Source organism: Pantherophis guttatus, chromosome 1, assembly GCF_059756535.1.
Source record: "Pantherophis guttatus breed Tessera chromosome 1, ASM5975653v1, whole genome shotgun sequence".
NCBI classification, from domain to species: Eukaryota; Metazoa; Chordata; class Lepidosauria; order Squamata; family Colubridae; genus Pantherophis; species Pantherophis guttatus.
Genome location: NC_142063.1, coordinates 23,248,533 through 23,266,992, shown reverse-complemented (window position 1 = coordinate 23,266,992; position 18,460 = coordinate 23,248,533). Strand labels below are relative to the sequence as shown.

Genomic DNA, 18,460 nt, shown 5'->3' with positions numbered 1-18,460 from the left:
ATGCTAGTAATTTGACCTTATATTGTTTAGGAGATGGCTCCTCACACATTACTTTTCAGGTTTCTAAAAAATTTTAAGAGCTGTAACTATTAGAGGAGAACGCTGTAATTCCTCTCAGCCAAGGCTTCTGGTAGCCAACTGTTTATGATGTTACTTTCCCCACGTTCTTTTGCAATTATATTTGTATTTTGGTCTGTGACCGCAAATAAAAGTTATTATTTTATATTATGTGGAGAGAGAAAGTGATGGCTAGCTGCTAATTGGGGTTTTCTCCAAGATAGTCTCCTCAACTATCTTGATCAGCCAGAGGGAGTACTGTGCAGTCTGAGGACCTTTGTGCAGCAGAATGAAAACATTTCTGATAGTTTGGAGGATGAATCTGGCAGTTTAAGGTTAGTTTTAAAATCTAGGAATCCTGTAAGGATATCATGCTCTTGTTTTCTGTTATGAAGGTCTTGAAGCCAGTACTCAACATGCCTATTAAACTAATCTGAGTTGTCGTAACTTGCAAATGAAAAACTGGTTTTTCAGAGTGAGCTACATTTCTGCAGTAAAAGAGTTCATGCTGCCTGAGGCTTAAAGCTCAAACCACAAGAGTCTGAGGCAGAGTAATTTCCAGAGCAACTGTGAAGGAAAGGGGAAATTCTTTACCAGAAAAAAAGTATGTCCCAGCAGACTTGAGCAAACCAGAATAATTTTTTTCTATCTGTTTTTCTTCTTTTTCTTTTCCATTGGTATACCAGCTTTACAGTTGATGCATGTTTCTAAGATGTGGGATACATGTCGTCTGTTTAGTGGCTGCCTCATTTAGCAACCATTTGCAGTTATGACAGCGGTGAAAAAAAATAACTTTATGATTAATTCTTGCATTTACAATCTTGGCCGGTTTGTAAAGCAAAGGAAAGCTGAAATAAGCTCATAAGCAACTGACAGCCAGTCATTTGGTAACCATTCATAGTCAAAGTAGCCACAGAACAGTTGCTGTGCAGCTTGTAAAATACTTACAGGCGTTATAAAGCAATCGCGGATCTCCTTCCAGACATGACTGCATTTTTGGCACTTGGCAACCTGTTCATATTTACAATGGATCGGCAAGGGCCCTCCGATCATGTGATCATCATTTGCAAACTTCTCTGCCAGCTTCAGGAGAAGCTGGCAGGAAATGTTGCAAACTGGACAAAAAGATTTGAGGTTTGTTCTCCCAATATGCTGGGAGATTTTCCCCTCTGCTCCGTGTAGGGAGGGGCAATCCTGTACACTGGACGAACAGACCTCATATCTGGCAACAATGTTGGCAAAGCCAAAGAGGAGGTGGACACTAGCAAAAGAGGTGGGTTCTAGAGGAGAAGATGCTAAGGGGTCTAAGCCCTTGCCTTCTGAAACACGGAAGCTCAGAGCCTTTCAGAACACTGACCTCGCTAGTGTTTTTCTCTCCAGAGGAAAAAACATTAGCAAGCACCATTGTTACCATGTAATTTGGAAAAAGAGCCTTTCAAGCCATTACGAGATTGGAACCAGCGTATAGGATGGAGCAAGATGATGGAAAGGTAAATGAATTTAGGCATGGTGGGGCAGGGAGAGGATCAGTGGGCCTGGCCACCCGCCGCCTCCCAAAGGACAGCAGGTTTTGGTATGCAAGTGGGCACCAGGCTTCTTACCGTCTCCCCCATTCCCTGAGGCATCTCTGCACAGTCGCTTAAAAACTGCAACAGAGAAAGCTCGGGTTGTGATCGTTAAATAAGGCTGTCGGGTGTCTCGCTTAACAACCACAACGACAGCCAAAAATTCCAAACTCAATTGTGGTCATAAATCACCCCCAATCTATTGCTGCCTCCTGAGTCCCAGCTGATGGCTAGAGGGAAAAAAAACTGTTTAAACTCTTGCCATGGGGCTTCAAAGGGCCGCCCTACAGCTGATCAGTGTTAAAAGAAAACAAATGAGTAGACCAGTGCCTGCAAAAATAAATGGGTAGACCAGTGCCTGCAAAGTAACGGGCGAGCTCCCGTTACTTGTCCCAGCTTCTGCCAACCTAGCAGTTCGAAAGCACATAAAAAATGCAAGTAGAAAAATAGGGACCACCTTTGGTGGGAAGGAAATAGCGTTCCGTGCACCTTTGGTGTTTAGTCATGCCGGCCATGTGACTATGGAGGTGTCTTTGGACAGCGTTGGCTCTTTGGCTTTGAAACGGAGATGAGCACTGTCCACTAGAGTTGGGAACAACTAGCACATATGTGCAAGTGGAAACTTTACGTTCATTTTTACGAATACAGTACAATGTATGTTTTGTAGGTATTGCAGGTATTTGCCTGTAGCTGTAGGGTCAAACTCTACATGCTCAAAGCTTTCCTCACAAAAACAGGAAACTTCCAGAAGAATCTGATCTAGCAAAAGATTTAAGACCTGTACGTGCAGCAGGATCTGTTTTACTTGAATGTGTTTGGCTAACTGCAGCCCCTCCTTCCTCTCACTGGTTTTCTACATCTTGGGTGATGAAACTGATTTCGGTCAATTCTAAGACTTTGACTCATGCTTTGCGCGATGGAGCCTTTTGGACTCACCAGTATTCTCCTGCTCTTTGGGACCTGCCTTCTTTTCATGGCAATCCGGAGAAAGACTTCTGAAAGGAGAAGGATGCCTCCTGGCCCTTTCCCTCTCCCATTGATTGGAAACTTTCTGCAGTTGGATACCAAGAATTTTCCCAGGTCCTTGGAAAAGGTAAACAAGCACAATGGAGAGCATGCATGCTTGCTTGCTTGCTTGCTTGCTTGCTTGCTTGCTTGCTTGCTTGATTGATTGATTGATTGACTGACTGACTGACTGATTAGCTATACAGGTAGTCCTCGACTTTTTTTTTTAATTTATTTTAATTTGATTTATATGTCGCCCTTCTCTGGAGACTCAGGGCGGCTTACAGTGCGTTAAGCAATAGCCTTCATACTTTTGTATATTTATACAAAGTCAGCTTATTGCCCCCACAATCTGGGTCCTCATTTCACCTACCTTTGAAAGGATGGAAGGCTGAGTCAACCTTGAGCCTGGCGAGATTCGATCTTACTTTAATTGCAGACAGCTGGTGTTAAATTACAGTGCTTCTGTCTGTTGAGCTAAACCAGGCTCTTACGTCCACAATTGAGCCCAAAATTGCTGTTCTTGAGAGAGACATTTGTTAAGTGAGCTTTGCCCCATTTTATGATCTTTCCTGCCATAGTTGTTAAGTGAATCTGGCTTCCCCATTGATTTTGCCTGTGAAAAAGGTTGCAAAAGGTGATCACGTGACCCTGGCACACAGCAGTGGTCATAAGTATGAACCAGTTGCCAAGCATCTGAATTTTGATCACGTGAGCATGGAGATGCTACGAAGGTTGTTAAGTGTGAAAAATGGTCATAAGTCACTTTATTCAGTGCCATTGTAACTTTGAATGGTCACTATAAATGAACTGTGTAAGTCAAGGACTAGCTGTACAAAACTAGATACTGGCATCAAATATGCAATATTAGAGTATTACTTAAAAGAGAATAGTGGCTAAATCCTCTTGTGTTGGAATGCAAGTGTGGCCACTTCCACCCCTTCCAGTTCAAGAAAGAATGCATTCTAGTTACAGCAAGGAACTAGAAGATATTGGATGTAAAATTATCATGTCAGGTTCATAACCATTTCTGCTTCTTACTAACTGGGAGAAAATCTTGTTCAATTCAGATCAGGCAGCAATGCAGCAAGAAGCTCAGACTGGATATCTTTTCCTTCTTGACTAATTGGGAGTATCATTTCAGAGAAAGAGAGAACCTGTGCTGTTGCGGTGGTCTCATGCGGTTGAGTGAAACCCAGAGAAGTAGGGCAAGAATAGAATAGAATATAATTTTTTATTGGCCAAGTGTGATTGGACACACAAGGAATTTGTCTTGGTGCATATGCTCTCAGTGTACATAAAAGAAAAGATACGTTCATCAAGAATGATAAGGTACAACACTTAGGGTACAAATAAGCAATCAGGAAACAATATCAATATAAATCGTAAGGATACAAGCAACAAAGTTACAGTCATACAGTCATAAGTGGAAGGCGATGGGTGGTGAGAACGATGGTGAGAATGAAGATTAATAGTAGTGCAGACTTAGAAAATAGTTTGACAGTGTTGAGGGAATTATTTGTTTAGCAGAGTGATGGCGTTCAGCAAAAACTGTCCTTGTGTCTAGTTGTTCTGGTGTGCAGTGCTCTATAGCGTCGTTTTGAGGGTAGGAGTTGAAACAGTTTATGTCCAGGATGTGAGGGGTCTGTAAATATTTTCACAGCCCTCTTTTTGACTCATGCAGTATACAGGTCCTCAATGGAAGGCAGGTTGGTAGCAATTGTTTTTTCTGCAGTTCTAATTATCCTCTGAAGTCTGTGTCTGTCTTGTTGGGTTGCAGAACCAAACCAGACAGTTATAGAGGTGCAGATGACAGACTCAATAATTTCTCTGTAGAACTGTGGAGGAAGTCAATATAGAAAAAAGGGTGATAGGAAAATGCCTCTGGAAGAAATCCCCAGATATCGTTCTGACAGAGGCAATCTTCACTGTTTAGTCTCATGAGCACATGCAGTTGGAAAGGGGTGAGGCAAAGAAAACTGGGCGATAGTCTGACTTTGGAGCTTGACTTCGGAAGTTTTGGGAGCTTCATCACTGGAAGCTTTCAAGCAGAGACTGGACTGCCACTTGTCAGTAATGGTGTAGGGTCTCCTGCTTGGGTTGGACTAGATGACCTACAAGATCCCTTCCAACTCTGTTAATCTGTAAATCTGGATGAAACCCTGTCCATTGCCTACATTTAGCACCTAACAGACTGACCCCTAGCAATGTGGCTGGAGAAGAAAAGTTGCCCTTTTAGAAAGCTCCCGGAGTGACTTAAATGATCGTAGCAAATTAATAGTCCGTTCATACAACTTTGAAATCTAAAGACATGAGAAACAAGGAGGAAAACAAGTTAACTCAGGCACAAATCTGCCTGTAAGATGTGGAGAAAGTTTTTTGGCCAACAGCTGCAAGACGTAACATGTTTGGAGTCACTGGGTGGGTGATGGAAAAAAACAGGGTTAGGAGGCCAGAACCAAAATTATGTAGGATACTATTTTATCTTTTGGATATAGTTATTTTCCTGATCCCCATCTCCCTTCCCTCTCTTAATGGTATCTTTCCTAAATTACTGGGCTGCTGGGAGTTTTTATCACCAAGTCTAAATTAATCTCTTGTAGACCATATTTGAAAGGACCAAAGGTTAGCCATCCTTGTTTTAATTGCCAGCTTTGATGATGTCAGGATGAGGCCCAAATGAAATCACCACATATTCCCCAAGCAATGAGCAACCAACATGATTAGGAGAATGAAGGCTAAAACATATAAAGAACGGTTACAGGAACTGGGCATGGCTAGTCTAGTGAAGAGAAGGACCAGGGGAGACATGATAGCAGTCTTCCAATATTTGAGGGGCTGCCCCAGAGAGGAGGGGGTCAAGCTATTCTCCAAGGCACCTGAAGGCCAGGCAAGGAATAATGGATAGAAACTGAACAAGGAGAGGTTCAACCTGGAAATAAGGAGAAATTTTCTGACAGTGAGAACAATCAACCAATGGAACAGCTTGCTTCAGAAGTTGTGGGAGCTTCATCACTGGAAGCTTTCAAGAAGAGACTGGACTGCTATCTGTCAGAAATGGTGTAGGTTCTCCTGCTTGGGCGGGGTGGGTGGGTGTTGGACTAGATGACCTATAAGGTCCCTTCCAACTCTGTAAAGATGCTTCTGTACAGCTGGTCCTCCTGAAGGAGAGAGGATCATCTTCAGTTGAGAAGAAATTAGGGCAATTGCAGTTCAAAGTGCATCACAGTCCTATCAACTGTTCTATAAGGGACAAATCATGGTAAGATTTATTATCCTGATCCTTTGAACCTCCAACACAGAGCATATCCTACCCCTATAGAGTAAAAAGGGATTTTAAAAGATCAATACATTTTTGTGCTTGACAATGACTCTGACGGGGACCTGGTCTTTTGAATCACACAGTACTTAGAACTTTAAAAATCCTATAGAATAAAGAGCAGATTGTGGTCTCCTGGTGGTCAAAGAAGAGGTTGTATCTGTATCCATGTATCTAGTATCAGTCTACTAAAAATGAGAAGTCTTGCTGTATCAATGTGACTGAAGAATTTATTAGCAGCCTTGTTTGAATAGTTCTCAAACAAAAGAAAGCTACTTGAGAAAGTGCAAGAAAAGCTTTAATAGCCCCCACTTATTCAGAACATCTTTGGTCTTAACTATTGTCAAGCGAAACTAAGTCACATCATAGCTTATGGTTTCTCCTCCACAGCTAAGTCAGAAATATGGACCGGTATTCACTATCTACTTGGGCTCTATGCCAGTTGTGGTGCTTTATGGACATGACATAGTGATGGAGGCCTTGGTTGCACAAGAAGATGAGTTTAGTGGCCGAGGAGCATCTCCCATCCTTGCAAAAACCACCAATGGAACAGGTTTGTTGGAAGGGATTAATCCATGGGTGAAATGCTACCGGTTCGTACTGGTTCGGGCGAACTGGTAGCGGCGGTGGTGGGTGGTTCGGAGAATCAGTGGCGGCAATACAAGGCTCCGCCCGGATGTTGTTACTTCCTGGTTTTAACCTGTTTTTTACACTCCGCACATGCGCAGAGGGACCAAAATTGCATGTAATGAGCGTGCGCACTTCCGAACTGTTAGGAAAGGTAAGTAGATTTCACCCCTGGATTAATCACAAAAGGGGCCAAATCTACATAGGCATGATCAACTCTCAAAACAGAACAAAAATAGATTTCAGAAAACAACTATTATTGCCTCAGTGACTGCTTTTTCAGCCACACAATACACTCAATCTCAACAACATGGGTAGGGGAATCCCTGTGCCCTCAGATATTGTTGAACTTTGAATCCTAACTATTGGCTATGCTTTCTGGAATCACTAAGATTTATGGTTTAGCAACTACCAAAATGCTACAGGTTCCTGAATCTCACCAGCTCAAGGTTGACTCAGCCTTCCATCCTTCCGAGGTCCGTACAATGAGGACTCAGATTGTTGGGGGCATGAGGCTGACTCTGTAAACCACTTAGAGAGGGCTGTAAAGCATTGTGAAGCAGTATGTAAGTCAAAGTTCTATTGCTACTCGCATTTGTATGCTTTCGAATTGCTAGGTGGGCAGGAGCTGAGGCAAATAACGGGAGCTCACCCTGTCATGCAGCAGTCGGGTTTTGAACTTCCTACCTTCCGGTCAACAAGCCCATCATCTAAACCGCTAGGCCCCCAAGGCCCCCTTTATTCAAGGCAGCAAAGCTATTCAGTTAAAGCAGTGTTTTTCAATCCCAGAATTAAAGTTGGCAGATTTGTAAAACCCTGAATTAAAATACATCAGCAAACATCATTTCAAGTCTCCCCCCTCTGCCCTCATCATTACTTGGATATTGATTTCAATATATACCAGTAAAAAGAAATGGAGAAAAGTTACATTAAATGGGACGTAATGAGAAAAATGTGTGGAGGGGAAAATCTTCCAATGAACTTCTCAAACTCTTTAAAAAGACCCTGAAGGAAGTAGGTGGGTGTATTTCGGCCTGAGTTGAAAACAGCTGAATGCTTGCCCTTCAATCTTACCTAGTTATTATCAACTGCTTATCTGCACTGAATTCCTTTCTAAAGACTTAAGAAATCCACAATGACTAGGAAGGGATTTCAAAACAAAAGGGGATTAAAATGTACATGAAAGAGCTGAAAATAACTAACTCAGTTGGAAATGAGGCTAAAATGCAAAGAGGATTTTAACTCTGTTAAGCATTTAGTTTAAAAATTTAAACAGGACCAGAAGCTGGAATGGGAGAAATTCTTTATTTCAGTTTTTTAAAAAAAGATTTAGTAAGTAGAAGTAGTCCACGACATACAACAGTTCATTTAGTGACTGTTCAGAGTTACAACAGCATTGAAAAAAAGTGATTTATGACCATTTTTCACCCATATGACTGGCAGTATCCCCATGGTGACATGAACAAAATCAGATGTTCGGCAACTGACTCATGGTTATGACGGTTGCGGAATCATGTGATCACTTTTTGCAATCTTCTGACAAGCCAACTCAATGGGAAAGCCAGATTCACTTAACAACTGAGTTACTAACTTATCAACTGCAGTGAGTCACTTAACAACTGTGGCAAGAAAGGTCATAAGATGGGGCAAAACTTACTTAATAACTGTGTCACTTAGAAATGTTGAGCTCAATTGTGGCCGTAAATCGAGAACTACCTCTACATCTGAAAGAATTCATCTCTTAGGCAAGAATTATCAAGGAAAATACTAGATGTTGCTCAGTTGGTCAAGTTTCTGATTAAAGTACTAAATTAGTGCCTCTAGCATAAAAAAGATTGAAGAAGATAGTACGTTATGTTATGTTAACATATTCCTGATTGATGCTGGCAAAATTGTAACAGGCAAAAAAACTTCCATATAAGAGGCATGAGTGAAAAAGCTGAGAACACTAATGTAATCATGAGCCTCGAGCCAAGCTTCAAAAGAAATCCAGTTATTTATTAGGAGCTCCATGTCGGCAGGTTCCCAAGTGAAGCCAACTCTGACCCCATGTAATTTATGAACCTAATCATGACCCTGCTTCCCCCCTTCCCCCAGGCTGTGTCATCAATCACATTCGCCAACAGAGCAATTTCATGAGTTGTAAAGACCACTCCCCTCTGGCTGCTATGGATAACTCTGAGAGACAGCCTTGAGAATGATATGTCTGGAATGCACTCCTGTCTTTGGCTGCCGGCTGCTTTGTCAGTTTCCCATCCCCCTTGCCTATGGCAACTCAAGAGCAGACTAGGGATGCTTTGCAAGTTGACAACTAACATGATAAATCATGTAGTAACAAAACACAATAATCTCCTATTCATCCTTATCTAAATAGGACATACAGTACTGTAGTACATACACACAGCGTTTTGCACACTCTTACACACACACACTTACAAAAGTGAAAATATCAAGACATTATTATTACATTTCCAAATGAATCTACTAGAGGTAATTTACACAAAAAATGTAAAAATGTACTTTGGTGACATCAAACCCCAATAGAAATCTCACATGTATCTTCTCAATATTCAGTGAGATGCTGGCAAGGCTGTAAACCGAAGGGAACATTCTTCCACTTTTACTGGGAATGTGATAAAGTATCAGACTTTCAGAGGAGCGTGTTTAAAGAAATGTCTTAAATTACAATTTTAAAAAAAGTCAATTCTATCTGAAGCTGGATCCTGGCAGTCACTCAGAGTCAACCGGGGTGAAATGCTCCCGGTTCGGACCGGATCGCCTTATCCGGTAGTGATCATGGTGGGTGGTTCGAAGAACCGGTAGCGATCGCAGCGCAAGGCTCCGCCCACCTGCCCGGTTGTCATTACTTCCTGGTTTTAACCAGGAAGTAATGTGTTTTGTACCCTCTGCGCATGTGCAGAAGGTTTCGCTTTTTTGCTTTTAAAAGTTAAAAAAAGGCTCTGACGATCACAGCTGAGCTGCGCAATCGTCAGAGCCTTTTGGTTTACTTTTAAAAGCATTTTTTTACAACTTATTCGCCCGAACAGGTTTGTAAAAAAATGCTTTTAGAAGGTACAAAAAAGGCTCTGATGATCACAGCTGAGCTGCGCACCTCACATTTGGTGTGTGGTGGGCAATATGTATGTGTGCGCATGCATAGCCAGCAAACCGGTAGTAAACCAGTTCAGATTTCACCACTGGAGTCAACATTGACTGAAAGGTACCAACCCCCACTTCCACCGAAATAGAAATATTTGGATGACTTGAAAAGATATGGTCTGTAGCTTTACTTGAAAAAATACTCTGGTAAAATCCATTGTATGGCAAACCACAGGATTGAATCATTGTTTAAGAACAGGGGTATCCAACCCTGGCAACTTTAAGACGTGTGGATGTCAACTCCCAGAATTCCCCAGCTAGCATGGGAGATGAACTTCCGGGAGTGGACTTCTGTGGACTTTTGGGAATTGAAGTCCATCAATCTTAAAGTTGCCAAAGTTGGACGTTCCTCTTTTAGAAGGAGTAGTGGAATTTCATTCATTATTTATATAAGAGAGAAGCATTCTGGAAACAACTTTTTATCAAATATTGTGAGCATTTTAAAATGTAATAGCACTATGTGGATTTTTGAAGTTCAAATAAACTTTTAATTGGAGGGACAGATGAGGTGCTGTATGTTTGACTTTTTGTTTGCTTGTTTGTTTCTATGAAAACCAAGCGCAATTCAAAAGAAAGACCATTGGTTAGTAGTTATTGTATTTACTAAGCTGAAGAAGCTTCCAGATTCAATACACAGTTTGAAAAGGCTCAAGTAGCAAAGGAGAGACAAGACTGTCTGGTTGCTGGGTGATCAGAAGGAACACTGTTTAATTATTTCCATAGTATAACATTGCACATTGCATTGCCTCATATTTCTCCATCACAAACAATTGGATAAACAGCACAAGAATTTTTTCATTAGCATTATGAAAAATACACTTGTTGTTCAATGTATTTTAAGAAATCCAGTGACAGGCTTTTCAACCATTGTGAGCAATCTCTTCTTCCATTCATTTTCATTTCTTTGCTCTCCTCAGGAATTGGCTTCAGCAATGGAGAAACCTGGAAACAACTCCGTCATTTTGGAGAAACCACACTGGACATGTTGGGCAGGGGCCAGAATATTGAGAAGAAAATCCAGAAAGAAGCTGGTTTCTTAGTGGAGAGACTGAAGAGCACAAACGGTAAGAATTCAGTGCCTTGCTCAAGGTGGTCTTCTCTAGCAAACGTGTTGAAGCAGACTCAAGAAGCAAAAGTTAGAAAAATAAAGAAAAGGCTGAGAACACTTGGAGCATCCCAAAAGGTATGGATGTATAAGCAAAAGGTACATCCACCCAGCAATGAACAGTTAAGACCTTCCTTCTTAGATGAGAGCAGGGGTTTCCAACATTGGCAACTTTAAGACTTGTGGATTTCAACTCCCAGAATTCCCCAGCCAGCTATGGGAGTTGAAGTCACCAGGTCTTAAAAGTTGCTGAGGTTGAATATCCCTGGATTAGAGTTTAGTAATCTAGGATGTTCATCCCTCCATCTTGGAAATAATATATTTGTTCATTGGCAGGAAGGACATTTGATCCCACCAGTCTCCTCAGCCAGACAACAACCAACATCTTATGTTCAATTGCCTTTGGGAAACGCTTTAATTATGAGGACAAGGATTTCCTGAGATTCCTTCACTTGTTGAATGAAAATGCCAACCTTCAATCTAGCACAATGACAAAGGCAAGTATAGGAGGGGATCACGCAACGGAATTTCCATTCCAGATGTGAGGTGGGCTAAGATAACCCTGCAAACATTAGGAATGTGGAGAGAAAAAGTATCAAGCCTTCGGTATTTCTCTCCCCACTGCAAAAGAATTAATGCTGAACTAGCTGGCTGTGAATGTTTGGGAGTTGAACTCCACACTTCTTAAACCTGCTGAGATTGACAAACACCCGTCTAGCACATCATCATGACTTTTCCCACCTTGTCTTCACAGCTATACAATATTTTCCCAACAATCTTGGATTATCTTCCTGGATCTCATCAGAAGATATTTAAAAATACCGAGGAGGTAAAACAGTTTGTGTCAAGGCAGGTGGATATGCACCAGAAGACCCTGCAGCCTGAGCATCCAAGAGATTTTATTGATGCCTTTCTTATCAAAATGGAGCAGGTAATGGGGATCAAAGGATTCCTGAGGCAACTCCTCAGGTCAGCCTTGTTTAATGGCTAAGGTAAACAGCCATGGTTGCAGGACATCTGAAGGAGGCAAGACTCCATAAACACAGATCTTCATTCTCGATCTTATATTTTCTAGAGCAGGGCTGTCAAACTCCCGGCCCATGGGCCGAATGTGTCACATGCTGGCCACGCCCACACCTGGTTAACAAGTGGGGGGGAAGTCCTGATATGTCACGTGACACTGCCATAATGACATGAGTTTGACACCCCTGTTCTAGAGCATAGATGATGGAGGAAGAGGGTGAATGATGTGTATTTTAATGTATGATGGCAACAGATGACAGCATCTGATCTTTACTTTAAGATAAATAGGATAAAGTAGACTAAGTAGTATTGGATCTGAATAGAATTAGATGAAAGAGCACTAAGAAAGCCCAGAGCTGTTGATTAGACTAAGGAAAATTAAAAATCCCAGAAAAAACTAGTGACAAATAATATGAGAATTCCCTTTGTATTAATTTATGTTGAGACACAATGTAGAGGAGAGCAAAGAGTGGTAGGAAATCCCTTTCTTGTTCATCTCATTCCTGCCACTACTTCTGGATTGAAGAGGAGGTGGGGGGGAAAGGTAGTGTATTTGGGCATGGTAGGCATGGTAGACAAGACTAGTAGTCTTGGTATGTAGGGATCTCTTGGCTTTTTATAGTTAAAAAAAAAGTGTGAGAAAGAAACCTAAAGAGTTTGGGAAGGTAACATCTCCATGTGGGTCAGCTTTTCAGTGCTCAATTCCAGGCTGAGCTTGCAAACTTTTGCAACCTTTGCATATCTTTTTATAATCACAAGAAAATATCACTGTTATGTCTTTGGCAGACGAATGCATCAATGGAAAAGTTATTGTATGTTATATAAGGTTTTGAATATTGTTGCAAGAATGATTTGCCCCGGCTCTACAGAGTGGGCAGATTCTAGTTGGTGAGAACACTTGGTCTCCTGGCCCTAGTGCTCTCCCTGCACCTTGATGAAGCTCAGGTGTCAGGATACCTGGCCCTATTTCATCATGTTTGATTGACCCAGTGTAGACGGTAGCTGCAGGGAAGGACTCCGCTAGGCTGGGACTCTGTAGACAATACTTTCTTAAAAACTAAAGCCATAGGCATCCATTAGAGCCAGTACTTTGTTCAGTTTGCATTATTATATCAATATATAAATGACACATTGTGTAATTCTTTACATTTGTCACACCAGTTGGACAACAATTAGATGTGGATGATATCACTTGCCCCTTTGCCCCTCAACCCCAATCCCAAAGCTGTTCTCTTTTGTCATTGCTCAACTCTTTCCTAACCAGTTTGGAGGAAGAGAGTAAAAAAGGAGAATTTAATTCCCTTTCTGCCATTTTTTTTTACAAGGGGGGAATAAATGGAAAACTGAAAGGAAAGGGTCGGGGTGGAATTTAATTGCCAGTGGAATAACAGCACTCAAGTGGAAAATGGGTTAAATATCACGTTTCCCACCATTTCTCTTTCTTCATCGGTTGAGTAGTGCTTGAGGCCAGAACAAGTGTTTAAAATATTTGTGTCAGGCAGACTAAGGAAGGATGATGGTGATTTATCTTCAGTCTTCTTTCAGCTCTATCTCTATTTCTAATAGTTATAGGTACGATCTAACGAAGGTAGCTGGAAGAGATTGTGTCTCAGTCTCCAAAGTGTCTTTAGAGACTAGACTGTTCTTGAATTACTGAGGACTGTTACTGCACAACTATTCTGCATGTGTTTGTTTCATCCTTTTCCTCATTAAGACACTGTGTTATAATTTATTTGTTGAGCTTGTTCATGTCTGGAATACCATATATCCAACTATTGATTAAAACATTTCGATTCTGCAAAGTATAACAACGCCCTTGGAGAGAGTGATGTAAGATGTGCACACAGCCACATAGAGATGGGACTTACATTACATTAAGCCAATGTTTGCCTAAGTATAGGTTACTGAATAAATCACAATTCATAGAACACATTAAGCCTTAAATTATGACTTACAAATCTCAATGGGTTCATACAACATTCTAAGCGAAAGAAAGAAAGAAAGAAAGAAAGAAAGAAAGAAAGAAAGAAAGAAAGAAAGACTTTGTGTGATGGAAACCTATAAACTCATAAAGTAAGAGTTGTTTTGTTTACATCAACAATGCCTTTCTAAATATTTGTCCTCTATCTCAACACTTTGTACAGGAGAGACAGAATAGCCATTCTGCCTTTGATCTTCCCGGTTTGGTTAGAAGCACGTTAGACCTTTTCACTGGAGGAGCACAATCAACCAGCCTTGTCCTAAAATATGGACTTCTGGTCCTCATGAAGTACCCCAAAGTACACGGTAAGATAATAATATTGGATTTCCCTATTTAAGTTTTATATAGAAGTGTACTCATCCATGGTGAAAACAAATGTAAACTCAGAAGGCCTATTTTTCTGTGTTCGCAATAAGGGATTTTTTTGTTTTTGTTTTTTAAAATAAATATACAAATATTAAAAATGCAGAGTTAAAAAGAAACCAGTGGTGAAAAGGAAGATGAATATAATTCTTTATAGAATTCTTTATTCTTTATTGGCCAAGTGTGATTGGACACACAAGGAATTTGTCTTTGGTGCATTTGCTCTCAGTGTATATAAAAAGACAAGATACACTCGTCAAGAATCACAAGGCACAACACCAAGTGACAGTCATACGGTACAATAAGCAATCAAATCATACTAGGAAACAATATCAATATAAATCGCAAGGATACAAGCAACAAAGTTACAGTCATGCAGTGGGAGGAGATGGGCGACAGGAAAGATGAGATGACCAATAGCAATAGTAGCGCAGCCTAATATGAATAGTTTGACAGGGTTGAGAGAATTATTTGTTTAGCAGAGTGTTGGCGTTCGGGAAAAAACTGTTCTTGTATCTAGTTGTCTAGGTAGAAAAACAGAGTAAAAACCCGAGGGTGTAAAACAGAATTATTGTTGTTCATTCATTTGCCATTCAATTTTGAATAGTTCTGCAGCAAATACAGGTAACATTTTGTCAGAATTTATTTAAATGTTGTAATCAATGATTAGTGATAGAAAACATTATACTTACATTTTATATAATGGAGACATGGAGATCAAAATTCAGAAATAGTCTGATAAACAGGATTCAATACATACAGTAAATTGATAAAAATTGTTTGAAAGCCAAGAAATACCATGGCATTTTACCTGTTAGATAAAGATTCCACTGTTAGATTCCACTGGATCAGAATATTCTTAGATGTTCTTAATATGGAGAACTATGCAGATGTCTTTGCTCAGCTATGGAGCAAACTCTGCAGGGAAGTTTGTGTTACAACCCACCTTTTTCTATCCAGAGAAAATTCTTCAAGAAATTGATTCCGTGATTGGCCCATCCCAAACACCCTGCATGGCAGATCTTGATAAAATGCCCTATACTGATGCTGTAATCCACGAAATTCATCGGTGCCTAGCTCTTGTGCCACTGAACTTGCCACATGCTGTGATCAAGGATACTTTCTTCAGGCAGTATTTCATTCCCAAGGTGAGCCTGGCTGCTACATATAATCTCCATTTAGAGCTTTGTACATATCTGCCATGTTCTCATTCCTTCTTAATTAGCAGGCATTAGCAGATTATAATTGTTAATTTGGCATAAAAGACAAACGTATGAGAATACACCAGTGGTGGGATTAAATTTTTTTTACTACCGGTTCTGTGGGCATGGCTTGGTGGGCGTGACGTGGCTTGGGCGTGGCAAGGGAAGGATACTGCAAAATCCCCATTTACTCCCAATCAGCTGGGAGTCGGGAGGCAGAGAATAGATGGGGGTGTGGCCAGTCATAGGTGGTATTTACTGGTTCTCCGAACTACTCAAAATTTCTGCTACCAGTTCTCCAGAACTGGTCAGAACCTGCTGAATACTACCTCTGGAATACACCCATTTGACTTAAATTGCAGTTGTAGTAAATACATATCAAATTTAGCTTTTTGCTTGGTTTCACCTTTTGTTTAAAAAAAAAATACTTTGGGCGTGTCATTTAAAAGTCAGATTCATAGCTCAAAACAAATTCACGAATGAAGGCGAATATATGTGCCCCAGGATAAAGTTGCAGGATGCAATCTGGGTCAGTCACCGGGACCAGAGATCTCATCTTCCAAGCTTTCAGACTCATGCTGGAGCCCATCTTCAGGGAACTTCTCTCTAGCAGAGTGTGTGCTGTTCTGTGTGTGGTATTTATAGTCCCTGTTGTAAGTGGCTTTTTAGATGTGATTGGGGTGTGTTGATGGCTGGCTTTTAAGTCATTAGTTGTCCTTTGCTGATCAGTCCTCGCTTTCTAAGTACTTGATAGGCTGGTGGTAAATCAGGACTCCTGTTGACTGACGAGGATCCTGTTTCCCAGGCTTCAATCACAAATTGTGTCACTCTGCCATAAGGCATCCTTTCACAGACTGATAGATGCATGCCTAAAGGAATCCTGGGAGTTGCAAATATGTGTGATTTTAGATGAAGGATGGCTGATTCTCAGTAAGCATTCCACGCACTTGTAACAGAAATATTTAACACTATTGGTCCATGAACTATTTACATCAGTGTAATACATCATTGCGGCTGTGTCCAGTCTCAATGCATCACTAGGAATGGCTGGTGGGTTCTCCTATGTTTATATCCATATAGTCCTTGCTAAAGGATTCAGAATAAGCTTTTGAGGGCTGTAATTTCACAAAGGCTGGTAGTAGCTACTAGGAAGAGAGCTGTTTCTATGTGATACCTAAAACATGAAATCTCAAGTCTCTCATATTACATACCGGTACATGGAATTATCCTACTCATTCTTAGACATCACAGCAATTCTACCCAGGCCAATTTTAATTATCTCAGAATAATAACATTCCATCTGGTATACACTATGCTGGTTGAGCGGAAACTCCCACAATTCTCTGTTGGTTCTGCTCATTAAGAATTCTGATGGTTATAGTCAGGATCATTCTAGAATACATATCAAAGCATCAGTGGTGTATATTATTTGTTTTAGAGGGGTATCAAACCCCAAATCAACTATTCTAGCACAAAAATGGACTTACCTTGGTGTATGTGCATTTCTGCCAGAATGTTTTTCTCTTTGTTTCTTGAAAAAGAATCTCTTCGACATTGAACTTGTCATTGTCTAACTAGGGAACTACTGTGTTTCCGGCTCTGAAATCCTCTTTGTATGACAGTAGAGAATTCCCTAACCCAGAACAATTTGATGTTGGGCACTTCTTGGACAAAAAGGGAGCTCTAAGAAAGAGCGAATTCTTCATCCCTTTTTCCACAGGTAAAGATATCCTAATTTTAGAGCTGAAATCAAGGGAGAAAATCATGTTAATGTTTATGCTTTTTCTAGATCAATTGTATATTTTATTCACATTTTTTTGAAAGCAGAAATAGAAAAGTAGCCAAACACATTTCTAAATGAATGTAGAAAGGATTACCTTAAATGTCAAAAATAGCTATTAAATGTCTGGGGCTTTCCCCTGTATTAAGTCTGTTATATCTCATATCCCCATAGTTGGACATTTTACTCTTTTAAGCAAGCTGCCACAAATCAATTATTCTTTCCTCATTTTTCCTTGCAGGCAAGCGGGTTTGTCTAGGCAAGAAATTGATAGACATCCTAATATTTATCGTCCTGACAACTATTTTGCAGCATATTACTCTGAAGCCATTGGGGGGTCCTGATGACCTTGATACATCACCAACAGCTGGATTTCTGACAGTTGCCCCCAAATCCTATCAGCTCAGTGTTGCCCCTCGTTAAACAGAATCACTCAACCAACCATACAGCAGCTCCAAATACTGCAACTGTTTTCACATCAAACCTTGAAGTTTGTGATCCAGTACCTGATGCATAGTGCTTGAAAGAAAAGCAACTTCTTTGAATGTTACTGTATTTTTGTGATTTTTTTAGTTGCCTTTTAAAATGCATGATATTCAAAAAGGTGAAGTATAAATGTTTAAATAAATTTTCTAAAAATGAAAAACAGATTTTGAGCAAGTGATGGTATAAGAGATCTGTGAGTAAAGGAGAGGACCAGAATTGGATCCCATTATTTTAAGCTCTTATGTTCTTACAAAAAGAAGAGGCAGAAAAATCTTCTCTCCACATTTTCTTTCTTTCTTCTTTCTTTCTTTTTCTTTTTCTTTCTTTCTTTCCTTTTTTCTTTCTTTTTCATTTTCTTTCTCTTTCTTTCTTTCTTCTTTCCTTTCTCTTTTCCTTCTTTCTTTCCTTCCTTCCTTTCTTCTTTCTGTCTTTCTCTATTTAGTTCTCTATTTATTTATTATTTGAATTTATATACCCACTGCTTTGTTCCATAGATCAACATTTTAAATTAAAAAACTATTATAGTCCATTTACAATCACACATATTCATAACAATCCACACACTCAGCTTTCCTTTCTTTTCTCTCTCACACAGAACAAATGTTGCAGCACCTAATTGATTTTAGTTGATCTTGCGGTCGAACTAAGCAAGATTGACCCTTGTTAGAGCTTAAAAGACTACTCATCAGGGAATCCAAACAATAACTCCGAAAATGGAAAAATAAAAAACAGAGAAGCAAATTGAGCCGAGGTGGCACAGTGGTTAGAGTGCAGTACTGCAGCTACTT

The 18,460-nt window shown here is 40.3% G+C and overlaps 1 protein-coding gene across 2 annotated transcripts; it reads left to right on the top strand.

The window, feature by feature from the left end:
* The first annotated feature begins 1,450 nt into the window (after positions 1–1,450).
* Positions 1,451–17,832, top strand: LOC117677387 (cytochrome P450 2H1). 2 transcript variants are annotated; one of them, XM_034437528.3, is made up of 9 exons: positions 1,451–1,547; positions 6,337–6,499; positions 10,650–10,796; positions 11,174–11,334; positions 11,592–11,768; positions 14,005–14,146; positions 15,165–15,352; positions 16,985–17,126; positions 17,428–17,832. In XM_034437528.3, the coding sequence occupies exons 1-9, from the start codon at positions 1,527–1,529 to the stop codon at positions 17,607–17,609; spliced, it is 1,323 nt and encodes a 440-aa protein (XP_034293419.2). In that variant the 5' UTR covers positions 1,451–1,526; the 3' UTR covers positions 17,610–17,832. The 2 variants fall into 2 exon arrangements, with proteins under 2 accessions (XP_034293419.2, XP_087750959.1); XM_087894833.1 differs by lacking the exon at positions 1,451–1,547 and adding an exon at positions 1,811–2,715.
* Positions 17,833–18,460: the final 628 nt, after the last annotated feature.

Bases quoted from the DNA above. Each gene is read 5' to 3' on its own strand.
- LOC117677387 (XM_087894833.1), top strand. From the start codon at position 2,527: ATGCTTTGCGCGATGGAGCCTTTTGGACTCACCAGTATTCTCCTGCTC. The intron at 2,716-6,336 runs GTAAACAAGCAC...TCTCCTCCACAG, and splicing joins TTCCCAGGTCCTTGGAAAAG to CTAAGTCAGAAATATGGACC. The intron at 11,335-11,591 runs GCAAGTATAGGA...TTGTCTTCACAG, and splicing joins AATCTAGCACAATGACAAAG to CTATACAATATTTTCCCAAC.